Source organism: Protopterus annectens, chromosome 4.part0 (assembly GCF_019279795.1).
Source record: "Protopterus annectens isolate FY-2018-M chromosome 4.part0, PAN1.0, whole genome shotgun sequence".
Classification (NCBI taxonomy): domain Eukaryota; kingdom Metazoa; phylum Chordata; order Ceratodontiformes; family Protopteridae; genus Protopterus; species Protopterus annectens.
In genome coordinates this window covers 1,571,397,426-1,571,412,671 of record NC_056733.1, presented here as the reverse complement: position 1 = coordinate 1,571,412,671, position 15,246 = coordinate 1,571,397,426, and the positions used below count along the sequence as shown (strand labels likewise).

The 15,246-nt window shown below is 35.0% G+C and overlaps 1 protein-coding gene across 3 annotated transcripts in view; it reads right to left on the bottom strand.

Annotated features, from left to right (window-relative positions):
• Positions 1 to 14,163, bottom strand: part of LOC122799947 (transcription factor COE1) — a 1,219,541-nt gene extending 1,205,378 nt beyond the window's left edge. For 2 of the 3 annotated variants that reach the window (XM_044069357.1, XM_044069359.1), the window contains exons 1-5: positions 13,560 to 14,162; positions 12,102 to 12,258; positions 11,377 to 11,440; positions 10,910 to 10,965; positions 3,988 to 4,061 (exon numbers count right to left, since the gene is read on the bottom strand). In XM_044069357.1, the coding sequence (XP_043925292.1) occupies positions 3,988 to 4,061; positions 10,910 to 10,965; positions 11,377 to 11,440; positions 12,102 to 12,258; positions 13,560 to 13,693 (485 nt within the window). In that variant the 5' untranslated portion in view covers positions 13,694 to 14,162. Of the gene's footprint in view, positions 1 to 3,987; positions 4,062 to 10,909; positions 10,966 to 11,376; positions 11,441 to 12,101; positions 12,259 to 13,559 lie in introns of all 3 variants that reach the window. The other variant, XM_044069358.1, reaches the window with a different exon arrangement.
• Positions 14,164 to 15,246: the final 1,083 nt, after the last annotated feature.

The following is a 15,246-nucleotide window of genomic DNA, read 5'->3' as shown; positions in this document are numbered from 1 at the left end:
TTCAGGCAGTAAAATCATTGATCATAGCAAACACCACAGATATCTGTGTGATACCCGGTGTAACTTCAGAACAAGCTTCAGCACATTGACTAGTCAGGCATCATCTGTAGATAAGACAAAGATTTGAATCTGCATACCACAAATTCCCTTGCTTTACATGTAAGATTTCAGCTGTGGCACAAACATCATTGTATGGCTAGACGGCTAGACAGTTTCCATATTTACAGGACATTCCAAGTCAGGGCAGGCAATACCCTCCACAACAGTAGTATAGTCATTATCAGTGCCCACAGGAGTCCATAGTAAGCCCTATTCTGCTTTCAGTGTTTCTAAATTACATAACTTCGTATCTTTCAGCCCTCAATCTCATTGTGTATGTAAATGACATTCACTTCATATCAATGACTTACTGTACTCATCTATTGCTATCAGCAATCTACAAAGTAAACTTGTATGTGTTAAGTTACACAAACTGGCTTTTCTCTTCTGGATTCTGTGTGTGCCCTAGATACAAGATGAGGGGAAGCCCACAAGTAGAGCAGACAGCAACAGTCTGTTGGTACATTAAAGAAATAGAACCATAAATTTGAAATGCAAATGTCTGAACAAGCAGCTCTGTTTATATTAATACAAATGACAGCTGACAAAAGTTATCAACAAAAAAATTAAATGTGACACCATGCTCAAGATGCATCAGCTGAATTTGTCCCTCCAAATTCCTAGGATTATATGACAGGCTAGTAGGTGAAACTGCAAATTTTTCCTTCTTTACCTGAATATACAACAAATTTATTTGTATATCTTCCTATTCCCATCATTTTACTTGCCAAGCTTGTTACTGTACTTTTGTCTTGTTATATATGCATGGATCTAGGTTACAAAGCTGACTCATTAAAACCTTAATATTCACGTCATCAAAACCTCAACATAGAACCTCCTCTCTATCATAAAATGACCAAAACATCTACAACATATTGTTTTGCAGATATATATATATATATATATATATATATATATATATATATATATATATATATATATATATATATATATATATATATATATATATATATATGTGTGTGTCTGTGTGTGTGTATGTAATATATTAACTCCAATATCACACTATAGCTGAGAAAGGGCATAACAGCATAATCTTGCACAAACACCTACTGCCACTATTTGATGTTGTGGGTAGTTGTTGATTAGGCCATTCGAGATAGTGAAGCTTCAATATTTCAGCCTTGGTTATGTGAAAACAACCCCTGGTCAGTTAACATTCTGAACTAGACCTGTCCACATTATTCATATTTCATTCCCCACATAGTTAAACAATCCACCATGTTACATTTTTCCACATTCTGCAGAAGCACATCCCATGAATAGCATTGCTCTTTCTCTCTCTAAGAGCTTTTCTTTGGAATGAGTCCTTTCTTGGCAACGCCCCCTTCCCTGACCTGATTTACCATTTAAGCAAATGTCTGTATCATATATTCCTCTGTACTTTACTCTTCTATAGATTTCATCTTCTATTACTAGTCCAAAAGCTGGAAGGACCTGTGCCTAGTGACACCTGGTATAGTTTGTTGAGTGGGTAGACAGATGCAGATTGAGATGTAATTGTAAACAGGTAAAAGATCATTTATATTGATGAGAGGAAAATGAAAATGCAGACATTATTAGGAGTGATCCTTAGAAGGAGAGAGTTGAACAAAAAGAATCTGAAGTTCATAATCATCTCAATGTCAAATTGTCTACTGCAATACAATGTGAAAAGGCAGTGGTAAAGGTCAGCAGATAGCTGGAGTGTGTAGCCAGGAGGGCGATCCTGAGAGATAATGAGGTCACTGTCCTATTGCACATAATACTGGCAATAAACCAGTAACACCCCCATCCGGAGTACTGTTTGCAATTTTAGTGACCACAGAGAGAAAGCAAACTCCAACTGAGAAAGCATTCTGTGGAGATGTAGCAGAAAGGCGACGTGCACTGTGGTGCTGATGATGCTTGAGGAGATGCTTGGCTGGGTTTGTATACAGGGAAAGGAAAAAGAGGAACACAATTTCGACATCGCACACTGTCAAGGCAAGTTCTAGGTGTAGTGGAGATGAACAGGATGAATTTAAGGAGGAAGAGGAAATGGACCAGTGGCAGTTGGAAAGAAAATATTTATGGTTCAGTTTCAAAAATATAGTATTTCAAAGAAACTGGTGCCAACTGGAGCCACTGACAGAGGCTTTTGTACAGTGTATCTCAACAAAGAGGTTCAACAATACATCAAAGAAATTGAAACATGGAAGAGGTAAGGAGAACTAAGCAAAGCAGCTAGCTGGAACAGATCAGTGGACACGAGATAAAACGAATCTTCCATCAATACCCTTCTGTATCCATAAAGTGACCGACCAATACCCTGTATAAAAGCATACTACTTTAAACTACATGCCAGTGTTCTGCTTATTCAGAAAGTAGTCTTCTTATATGCACTAGAATATTTATCTTTCCTTATATGATTACTCCAAAAATAATTCCACTATTTTCTTATCCTCTCCAGCTATACCTCATACAACTTATATTTCTTCTTCATCATTCAAGCCACTTTGATTGCTTACTTCTAAATATTAGGAAAATATTGATTGCTCATTTATCCAGTTTAATGGGGCCTTTTTGTTGCATTCTCTGTACTCTCTCATCCTCCATTTAAGCCCCTACACATTACTTCTACATTCAGAGAGATTTAACTACCATTTTACTTTGTTCAAAACATAGACCCAAAACAGAAAAATTCAAAGCAGAGACACGAAAAAGGAAAAAATAATGAGCTTATGTAGTCCAGAGGTGCATAGCTCTGATCCAAAAAGAAGGCATCAATTGATAAGGTTAATAAACATACATTCAAAGTCAGTATTTCCTCTAAAGAAAGCAAATTATTGTTATTTCCAGGCATAATCTTTAACACATTGCACAATACATCTCTGTACTTACTATTAATACATGTCATTGTTTAATACATTGACTTGCTGTTCATCTAAGGAAAGGATTATTTTATACTCTAGTTTTTGCATGAAGAACAGGTTTAATGAGATAACACATCTTATAATACACTGTGCTGCTTTTTGCATGCAGTGATAACACATGTGTGTTGCCCAAGTCAATTAATTATTTATATACAAGTATATTTTTACTGGTTGGCCTGAATCAGGCTGAGAAAGGATCACTGGATCAATTCAAGTCCCTGATTAATAAATGAGGAAAAATACAACACTAAATAAATACATAAATTGTGTTTAATCAATAACTTAATATTTGTTGTGTCACTTTAAGGGTACCATCTTTAAGAAACCATTAGCTGTTCTGTTTCTCTCTTGTTTAATGATAATACACAGTAACAAAATATTAGGGTACACAGTTGCTCTGCTCTCCTTTGTGTATACTGTGACAGTAACTTTTACCAAGTGCATTATGCTTGCTATTGTTCTATAGTCAGTATTGTTTCAGACTTTGTGTATTGAAATTTTATTATGTGAATTGTGTAGCCTTTTTGCTTTCCCCATTGAATTTTGGATAGGAAGAGATGAATGCAAACATTTTTTGTATTCTGCATTCAGATTCTGCTGCAAACTCCAAACCTGAATGTTACTTAAGTATTTCATGCATAAGATTGATGTTGCATTATAAAGGACATCATTTCTCTAGATTTTCTGTTAAATGCCATCTTATAATATAACCGTAAAATAAATAATACATATATCCAATGCATTAATTTTGTATATTAAAACAATTCCTCATAAATAATGAGAAGAAGTGAGATGACCGATTAGTTTTAGTCCTAATTATGCAAGTATCATCATGTTATTTTTAGTTTAGTTTAGTTTAATGTAAGGCTGTTTCAACATATACCCAAATATAGCACACAGTACATCTCTGCAACCTACTTTTAAGATAGAAATCCATCTTCTATTTTTATTATAGCAAAGATATATAATTTCCTACCTGCACATTATCTCATGTGTCAGTAAAACTCTGCACATTTCTGGGTTCTTGTCTTGCCCTTCATATACTATTGCCTGTAAGAGAAATAATATATGAAAAACTGATTAAGGAGATTCATCTAAATACAAATCTGGCAACTGTAAAATCCATATAAAATGCATAGGTCATAGTTTGTGTTTCTGTCATAATATTAATGAACAGTAACAAAAATAGCATTAAATTGTTATTTTTTTATTTATAAAGGACTATTCTTCACTCTTGCTTTCTGTGACACATTTGTAAATGCACCTGTATTAACTTATTTCTGCATGTGACCCATAGGGAGGCCACTACACAACAAAATAAATGCAGGAAACATAGCTTTACAAATCTTTACAACAAAACACGACAATGCATTGAAAGCCAGTGATTGTATAGTAACATCATATGAAAGTGGGTATGCATCCTAAATCAAATATGCCATCTGATGTCACTCTACTGATAAAATTGCTTGTTACACTTTTAAAAACCATCACTAAGACAAGTACTACTAGCAACAATTAAAGGAACTATAGATGAGCTGAGCTAAATGTGAGAAACATATGAGAATATAGTGGTCCAAAAGTAACAAATGAAGAAAATAAATTAAATAAATGTCCGAAGTTCTAGAATGCAAATTAAGTGGACTTCTACAATACTACCTTGTTTGCCAAAAATATATAAACCAATAACCATGCTTGTTATTTATTCATTTGTGCAGTTATTTATTTATTTTTTTTTTTTAGGGTACTGCATTGATCAACACTGACCATTTTGAGACCTAGTCCTGGTGGCATCATCACACTTAGCAAACAGCTTATAACGAGCATGAAAAATACAAGTGTTTCCAAAAACAACATAGCAACAAGAACATGTAATACACAGGAAGCAGAAAGATAAAATATCCTGCCCTATGCTGTATATTGAAGACAGAAAAAAGGAAGTAACACCTAACATATTTGTGTTTAATGACTTTGTTTACTTGTAGAATTATATCAGTGTGAAAAAGCTGTGGCAGAGACACATTTAGTATTCAGCCATAAACTAACAAAAAGACATCTTAATTAATCGCCATTACAAGAAGATTTCCCATAAAGAAAAAGAAACATTTCTGAAAACAGTAGCTAAGGTAATACTTGGACCCCAAAAAGCTGTTTAGTGTTTTCAAGTGAAATTAGACAGAATACCAGATACAGAGACATGTTTCGGTCAGTTAGAGCTCATCAGTGTGCCTAGGTTGGTGCTCATGACTCACGTCCAGAAATGATTCTAAGAAACGCAAAAGGCTGTGTGTACAATATTATATATCTAAAGATTAAAGAATGAGAATATATACACAATATCTACATTTTTACTGAGGTGGTTTGTAGTATGGCAGCACATCCAGTGAGTCTCTTTCAACAGAATGCTGAGGCAAAAAAGTGCTCTACGTGTTCTTGTGCACTTATTTTTTAAATAAGCTATATAGCGGCTTGGTACTGAAAACCTAAAAGAAAAACTGTTGTGTTTTAAGCCCATGACACCTTCTCCCTGGCCATACAATTACTAATTATCAGCCATGTCTAGGCCTCTCTGTCTCAAATCATTAAAAAGTGGAACTATTTACATAAAGAACTCTATACCCAATGCTGAATATTTAAATGCAATCTATAAAAATAATACAAATACAGCTAATTTAATCAACTGTAGTTCACGAAACTTGTCTGAGTTATTATTATTATTATTACTGAAGTTATTTTGGAGTCATCGACAGAATGTCTGTGGAAATTCACCATAAAATAGCTATCAGCACAATGGTACAATGTATCACATAACTTCTGAAATACAATACCATGTTTTTGTCTCTCAAGCAAAGGCACAACAGCTGCTTTAAATATATACGTTTTACTAACCCATAAGTATAAGCTCTGCATTATATCATATCAATGCTTCTAATGCTGAAAAAAAACAATAAGAATGCCAAAATGTTGGTATCAAGTAATAGCTGACCTCGGGCTTTTACCATATTTATTTATTTATGAATGAAAAGCAATGAAGTATTACCTAAATAAAACTGGGTTCAAAAATACATTTTACTCAATCTAGCCAGGACATTTTCATATCTCTAGCCTGCATTTAAAATTTTACTTATGTAAAGGTTCCTCAACACTAAAATCTCACTCACAAAAACAAAATCATATGTAAAAACTGATCGGTTTTGCTGTTAGCTTAGAACCAACAGCTTTTAAACTACTTTATGGTGTTAAATAGAACAATGATCCTTAACCAGATTTTTCTTTAGCCGTTCCCTTCTTCAATTATTATAACTAAGCATGCCTTATTCAAAAAATGTAACTATAAAGTACAATTCAAGGTTGTACCACTGAAAGTATAACTGATAGCCTCCCTGGAGGAATCATAGCTTGAGTTCTTCTGCAGCTAATCAGGCCCCACTACATTGCTATCAACTGATTAGAACTGCCCTGGAGGCATTCATAAATGATGTCATACTAGGTCCATAATATGATGATATCATATCAGTTTTCAAACACCCAAATGCATCTGGAGCCTTTACCATGCATGATTTGAATTCATCTAAATAAAGTGCTTGCCAGTTAAAGAGTGAAACACTAGTGTTATTATGTAACAGTGAAGGCCACATCCTGAAGACTGTTGCCATCTTGACTATGACAATTATATAGATAATTCTATCACTTTTTAAGTGCTGATAGTAATATCTATGATTATAATGCACTAAACCCCTATTTATTCTGCATCAAGATTCATTAGCAACTGAAACATGATATGTTGGTGACCCAAGGCCTTTGCATGAAAAATAAAGGTGAATGTGCTTGTCAGTGTTGTTAAAATAAGCCAGCTACTGCCTGAATGCAAGTCGGATTGCTGATTTATAATACTAGGTGATGTTTTACTTCAAAAAATACTGTAATAAAAGTATTATCTTGCAGAGTGTATATACTACAACTGAAGTTACTATTAGTCAGAATTAAAAATGCAAAGCTAATAAGCATGCTAATGTAATAAACAGCTTCACAGAAGAATAGTATATCTCATCAATACAATGTCACCTTAATATAGTATAAATCAGTCTAGGAAAAAGCATCCATAACTTTTACTTCAGTATTAAAGATTAAACCTGCCTTAATATTTTAAAGGGGTTTATGATCAAATGGTATAATCCCACACAGCATATCTGATAAATAAACAGCTTTTTTGCACTAACAAATGCATTAACCCTTAGATGCTATTCTGTGATATTTCTTGATGTAAATATGGCAGATATGTACATATGCAAAATATGCATGCTACATGCTTAAACTGTATTTCTACTTTATGAGTCATGAATTCTTTCTTTTGGGGGTGGGAGTCAGTGCTTCCTAATGTGGTCTTATTTAGGGTTGCTCAAATCACATGGAAATAGCTCTAGCATAAAAATCCCAAAGCAAATGGCTACATGATGTACAGGAGGGAGCAGTTGGCCTGCCAGACTGGGATTGCACTGGACCATCTGTCTGAGACAGTCTCTCTCCAGAATCCTCAGCTTTGTTTTCACCCACAGACCCCAAGTAACATGTTTTCCACTATGATGAGTTTACACTTTTTGTTTTTATCAGAGATTCTGGCTGTACATATGAAACATGTATTTTTGCATCCTTCCATGATCAAGGAAAATGTAGCTGAGCTGTAATTTCTCGTATCTCTCGTTCTGTGAAAGAAAAATATCTAAATAGTTTTGCCTATCATAATAAGCAGGCAGCAACCATATGAAACAAATCCCACATTCAAAACTGACTTGTAGCTGTCGTAGAAATTATACAGTAAAAATATACTCTTTCAGTTTGCGTTGTTTAAATATCTTTGCAAATCATCATATGTTGACAATAATCACAAAACTATATTTTCTAGTTATTTTACAGCCTTCAGGCTGCTTTTTAAACTACTATGTCAATCAGGTATAGTTAGCATCTTTGCTTTCCTTTTCTCAAATCAAATATTGCTTCAGAGGAACCCCTTATGGAGAGATTGTGACTAATGCATATAAGACTTCCCATTAGTATTTTATTAGAGTGGTTCTGTTCTGTCCTCTTTCCAGAAAAGCATTGCGTCTGTTTTCTAAGATTTTCTTATGATTCTTTCTTCTATTAATTTTGTTTTTCTTAATTTTAAAAACATATAGATCCAAGAAAAACCTGGAATGTTGCACATATAGGACTGCAATTTTTTTTTCTAGCCATAAACTAATCTATAAATATTCTGATTTTTAAAATATAATGTTGACTTTATCTATATATTTTGTACAGATACCTCAAATATTATGAGAGAAAATATTTGTGTCAGTGATGTAGCACAAAGGCCTTGTAGCAAAATATAAACAAAATAGATATTGCGTTCAATAATGTGTGTAAAACAAATTTTCAAGCAGGAAAGTCTTCTAAACTTTTTCAGAATAAACATACAGGATATATCAACAGTCATCTCAGTCTAAAAGCATTAAATGTTAGTAACAGTTATGCAGTCTCATGGCTGCTGCATTTGGTTATACATTTTAATAACAGCAATGCAGGGTTTCATGCAGTACAATGTATTAATTAAATAAAATGTAACACCTTTGATACTGGCTGTGTAGTAATGTGCTTTACAACATAGCTATTTTAATGTTATAGAGCAGTTAAAACCTATTTAATGTGAATCAGCCTTACTGGCACTCAAAGCAGTTTTTTTTCTTCACTGATATAGGGAACTTGTATCCAATATACAGAACACTGATTGTGCTGTCCTTATTATGCTGATTATTATTATTAGTAGTAGTAGTATTAACATCATGTATTGTTAGCTTATATATTGCCAATGTGAATGTCTTTTAAGAAGGGTACCATTTAAATGCATGGTTTGTATGCATTGTGTTTCTTAGAATGTGTAAACTTAATATTCGCTATGCATAGCTCAACAACACTGTACATATTTGTACTGCATTCTTCATAGAAGTAACATTGATTTTATAGGCATATTGGTACCTTATGATATTATATTATGATATTATACCTTATTAATCTTACCTATTCCTTAATATTAAGTTAACCCAGGGAGCAATCAGCATTATATGTAGACCAACTTCATTATCAGTGGTACATACAAAGACAGATACACACATGTACACAACATACAACCACAATGGATGAATTAAGGTATGTCAAGCTGGTCAGGTCTATGTTCCTGTTCATCTCCTCCACCTTGTAATTGTTAAAAGAATGTGATTTTTTTAATCACACCGTGGGATTATTCTGCTGAAGGTCAGATTCCTAACTGCTACCAATGCAATCACATGTGGCACAATTATTAAAGTAAATGTATATAAGTGCATTGTAAAATGTTTCTGGCTAATCTGTAATGTACAATAAACGTTTGAAGTCTTAATCTTTCCTACAATAGGACATAAACTTTATTACTGTTCTGTACAAGCAAAGTTTGAGCTTTACTTATACAAAAGCCTGACTTTTAGTAACAGAAATCTTCATGGTTAACACGTTTTACATATGTTCAAAATGTTTAAAATAAATTATATTTTCTTCTTCCTTTTAAATGAATGTTTGATGGTTTCATGACTGAATATTCAGAAGTGTACCACTGCATTACAATGTGCACTTGTAAACAGACAAACTACCCCAGTCCTAAAAGCAGCTTTCGGGTTTATGTTACCCCTCAACTATAGAAAGCGTTATTCTAGTTAGATAAGCAAAGAGGCTGTCCTGAAATACATATTATACATATTAGCTATATATACAGATATATTTACACCACACATACAGCCGCAAGTATACACAAACTTGTGCGTGTACATACACGCAGGCACACACATCCACTTATATGTGTGTACGAGTAGGTATGCTAACACGCAATATGCTCAGAATTCAGAGTAGTTGTGTTCTTGTACAGAACAGTTAAGACTCAGGCTAAACAGATCCCTGTTTATAAACTTTTTGTGATGGTAGTACTAACCCAAAAAGTAACTGGCAAAGAACGCATTTATTCGGAGCTACCAACTTTAACATCACAATTTATTAACAGTTTAATTCACTATAGTTATAAAACAACATAATATAAAAGCATAATTATAAAAATGAGGAGAACAATTTATGACAAGAAGTTGCAAGATATGTTAGTTATTAACATTGCTGCCATTGCACATGAAAATGCATCTATCTTTACATGACCAGTCTAGGTACCGGTAATAAACATGAAATACTTATAATCAGTTTTGCTTAATGCATTAAAAGAAAAACTTTTTAACTTGTGTTGTAAATATGATTTATCCTCAACCAGTAACCTCAAAATGCCCTTAGGTTATACAAATACGAGGAAATTACTTTTCTTGTTGATTAATAGCTCCGGGTTCTCTAATTTTATTTATACAATGGACGTTCGTAATAACCTAATTCATCACTATCTCTTAACTACATGTGACAAGGAATAAAGTTACACATAAGATATATTAATTAATGAGCAAACAGGGCCCCGGTCTTCATTAGTTTTACTTTTGCTGTGGCCCTGATGGTGTGCTTGTATAGAACCACGTCCATTCTCTTCCTTTTTCGTTTCCGTTTGTGCTCTCGTTAATACTATACTATGAACTTTTAAAAGTATATTGACTTCAAAACCTGGTACCATAGCTGTTGGATATTAAATACCTTTACTTTTACCAAAAGTGCCACATTTTTTATAATTATCTTTTAGTTCTGAAAACATTTTATAAAAGAAAAGCTTGCATTTGCATTTTTGACCTATGGCAAAAAGCCTGAATTTAAAAGCATCTTGTCTTCATTAAAATATCACATTTAGCCTGGCATAGTGATTTTCCCTAAGGGTTACTCACAGCTTAATACTTTCAGAAATTGGAGAACCCTACCTGCTTTGTCATGGAATCAATCAGCCGAACATAGAAATCCTGCTCTGTCCTGATCCCTAAAAACAAAATGAACAGTTAAAGTAACAACTATGTGAAGTTGTATGATACTAAGTGATAAATCCTATATTGTATATGCAACTTGAAAACACACTAGTATTTCAAAAATATACATTTCACACCCAAGCAAACTAGCATGAATTCATAAAAGAATATTCCATGTCAATGGAGCTGTCATTCTACAAATAACATAAAAAGTGTATGCGTAGCAAATAGCAACGTTACTGTTTATAACTGAAATAATAAGGTAGGAGTGGATATAAGATCTGATCGTGGGGTCGATAATAAGTCTGAGGTGAGGGTGCGAGTTGAAGTGCAGGTCTGAGAAATGTGATCTGGGAATACATGTTGAAAGGGACTTGAAAGAATGATCTGAGAGCAAGCTACCTAAAATAACACGAATGCCTTACCATTGCTGTATAGAAGCTGCAGTCTGTAGTGTATTCCATTGTTTGTTTTCTCTGTGTTGGCTTCCTTGAATTAAAAATACAGCTTAGTGTTAACAGGTAAATTAAAATAAAGTTGGCTAAAAGGCTCCACTGTTCAATGGAGCATACCCAAATAAAAAGATGAAGACTGGAGCAATAACTATACTAATGAAAGTATACAAATATCGATGAGTGAGGAATTGCTTGGCCTGTCATTATTACTAAGTCAGATGCAAGACACTTATAAAAACATGAGGGCAAAGATCTGCAAATGTTTCCATATTTTCTGAAATGTATATGCAAGAAAACACTGATAGTAAGGCGTCTCTGGTAAAGATAACAAGATAACAGAAAATGCATTCATTGTTAAAACAGAAGCCATCAAATTATGGACCCAGTCTGTGAAAACATGATCACAAGGATAACTTGCAAGTGTGAGTTATTTCATCTGAAAACACCAACAGCCGCCCAATAATTCTAATGTGATCAAAGATGCGGCTGGTGTCCCGCACCCCACTTACTGGTGCAGTGAACGAAAAACTATAATAGTTTACTTCATTTTTAATTAGTGATTTTTTTCTTGCTTTATCTGATATCCACGTTGGTGCCATGACTATTTTTTATGTAAGTCCACGGCATTAAACTACAGAAATAAACTTCTGTTCATATTAACTAAACAAGCCGTTTATGATGACATTTTGACTTACTTTTTCCTTCTCCACAAATCCCACAAAAGCGGTCCTCTCGATTTCTACAGGCTGTCCTTGCCGGTCGTAGAGTGCCAGCACAAAATGAAAGAAATTGGACTTCCTTAGGTTTGAGGGCGGCTGCTTCTCAAAGTGAGCCCGGGCCAAGCCAACTCCACTACAAGCACAGAGGCAACAGAGAGTCGGTATTAGACAGAGTGGGGACATCGTTTCATACAAAACTTTCGACACATCAGTATCACTTGGAAGACAAGACAAGCACTATAAAATCAGCCTCGATTCCCCATGTACATACAGACCTTCCTATAAAAAACTTTATTTCACTTGTAATGTTTTGCGCTTTCTTTCAAAGCATAGCGTGGAAGTAGTTGTTTAAACTCACTTTGTCTACCCGTGATAGCTAATATGTGTATGATAAAACTATATTATATCATGTGGTGTGTACAGATCAAAGTAACACAAGTGACTCTGAAAAAAAGAAACATTTTTAATCCATCTCGGCTTCCATTTAAACGTGATGCCAAAGCGCATTGCAAATGGATTGTACAGCTTGTAGTAAGAATATAATTTTAGTCAACTTGTCATCAAAGTGACATGGGCCAGGGTCTGTTTAAAATTGGTATATAATCCAAATACAAGTGTTATTATAAAGCAATGTTTATTTTAAGGGGAAAACTATTACAACGAGATTCTATAATAATGTTCATGCTGGGTTTGTGCTGCTGGTTTGTTTCTTTGGTCATGCTTTACAATTTTATATTTTAACTGCTGTCTTGCAAAAATTATGGGGCCAACTTCTTAAAAGCAGTAATGAAATGTATGCTTCATTATGATGTATATAGATCATCAGACTATAAAAAACTAAGGTCTTGTTAACATTGGTCTTTTTACATCGAGTTAATTACTGAAAAGTGTAAACTAGTCTGAAGAGATTCCGAATGAACTCATTCTTTAAGTACATACAGGGCTCATTTGGGGAAATATGTCAATAAAACTTGTAATCAAAGTCGCTTGTGTTAAGACCCAAAGATTACCCCACTTGTCGGAATACAATGAAAGATGTTGTGCCACTTTTCTAGCTACAACCTTCAAGTTGTAATAGGTGCACAAGCAGTGAATATGTAATGAACTGTTGATCTGCGTCTTAGCAAAAGTGAAAAGTTCAGGAACATTTGTATGTAATGATGAATGACAAGCAAAACATAAGAAGTGAAGTCTGAGATCATTAGAAAGTTGATTAGTGCATATTGTATATAAATAACAAGAACTTATAGCACAAAAACTTTTCTTTTTTAATAAGAGTACAATTAAATATAAGCAAATAAGAAAAGGTATGGGTTCTGGATATGGCCTTAAAAGTAGCATGGGGCGCAGCAGTCCATGTTGCCCAAGTAGTGAGCGTGCCTGGCTGTAAGACAAGCTTGCAATGGCCGAGGTGGTGGCTTTGAATAACTGTACCTCTGCGCGGCGGTGTTAGCATCCAGAACCCCGGCTCCCTGCATCCATGTCCGCACGGCATTCATGCCATTTCCTAAGGGCTCCTCCTTCATGCTTCCTCCGCTCCGCTGAATGCTTTCTTGTATCCCAAACATGAAAACAACCTCTTGATTCCGCTGTTCCCCTTCAGTAATAAACGTAACCCCAATACAAAAAAATCAATTAGTTCTTGCGCTGAAATATCAGACAGTCAGAAATATCCAGGAAGGAGAGCACCGCCACCACAACAGAAATGCCAGGATTACCAATGTACATACACTCTTGAGGGTTGGAAGTCCCTTTTGGATTGAGAAAGCCTTTAAATAAAAGGATCTGATGACAATTTAAAAAACAATACGATCAACTAAAGCTGCAGGCTTTGCTAGATCAAGTGTCATCTTCCACTGACAAGATGCAATTTTTTCTTTTTTTCACCAAAGCTGAGGCTTGTTTTCTTAGAGCGAATGAATGAGAAACAGGCTGCTAGAGAGGGGTGGACCCTTGTGGATGAAGATCCTCTGTTTTTCCTTGCTAAAATGGGAGTGATTTGTGCTCTTTCCCAGAGGAATCCCGTTTGACTATCCCTTGGGCTGTTAAACACAAGCACACTAGCCCGAACAAGAAAGGGCGGAGCCTCCGTGCCAAGCATCCTGCTGATTTGCATATCACATCCCTACCTCCCGGGCATCTCAGCCAATCACAGTTCACAACTATTAACCCGGCGTCCGGACAGCTTGATGACTACCGCGCACCGTTATTGCAGTAGATCTAACTAACAGAAACTTGAATTGGCTACGTTATTTCCCTACTACCAAACAGACCTTCATGTTTACCCTCATCTCGGCAGGGTCGCTGCCCCACCAGTCCTTGATTCTTTGCGTTTGGTGTAAGCACATCTGGTGATTCAAGCAGCACAGGCATTTTCAGTTGCTCTGACAATCGCTTTACGACGCCCAGGTTATTCTACGTTTGAACAATTTTGCTGAAGAATAACACTGGCTTCTTTTGATACACACACTTGAGCTGTTGGGACGACGAACCAGTTGGGTTTTTGGTTTCTTTTAGTTTCTCCACTGTGACTTTTTCAATGGTATCTGACCCTTTGTTATTTTTACGACCTATTGCATGTTTGTATGTTGTATCATATTGCATCTTAATGGCCTGATAGACGTTTGACAGTGACTTAATGGATGAGATGCGTGACCCCGTTTCAAACCTAGCACCTCTCAGACTCTGTAATGCAACTCAGCTGCACGCCACCAATGTAAACGTTATTGAAAGACGGTTATAATTTTAACCTTTTTAAACTGTAGCAAATCATACTAAAAGTGGGCGGCCTACGGAATGCAAGTACTTCCTAGGGTGATCACAGGAGACAAAATAAATTATACTTAGGGTCAATCGGTTGGTATTTGGCGTAATAGTAAAAAAATATGTTCCATTGTATATAGCAGCATATGGGTTTTTAATGCATCAAATCAGAAATAAGGTATAGTAGTCAGGGGTTCAAATAAGGGCACTGGTTGCTCAGAGTATTTTAAAAATCTAATTTTAGCAGGTAGTTTTGCATCTGTATGCAAATATGAGAAAAATGTTTTCTTTTACCCTTGACTTCAAAGACAACTTTTGCTGGAAGCTACAATGTCGTACACTATCAGTCTTCTTGGCA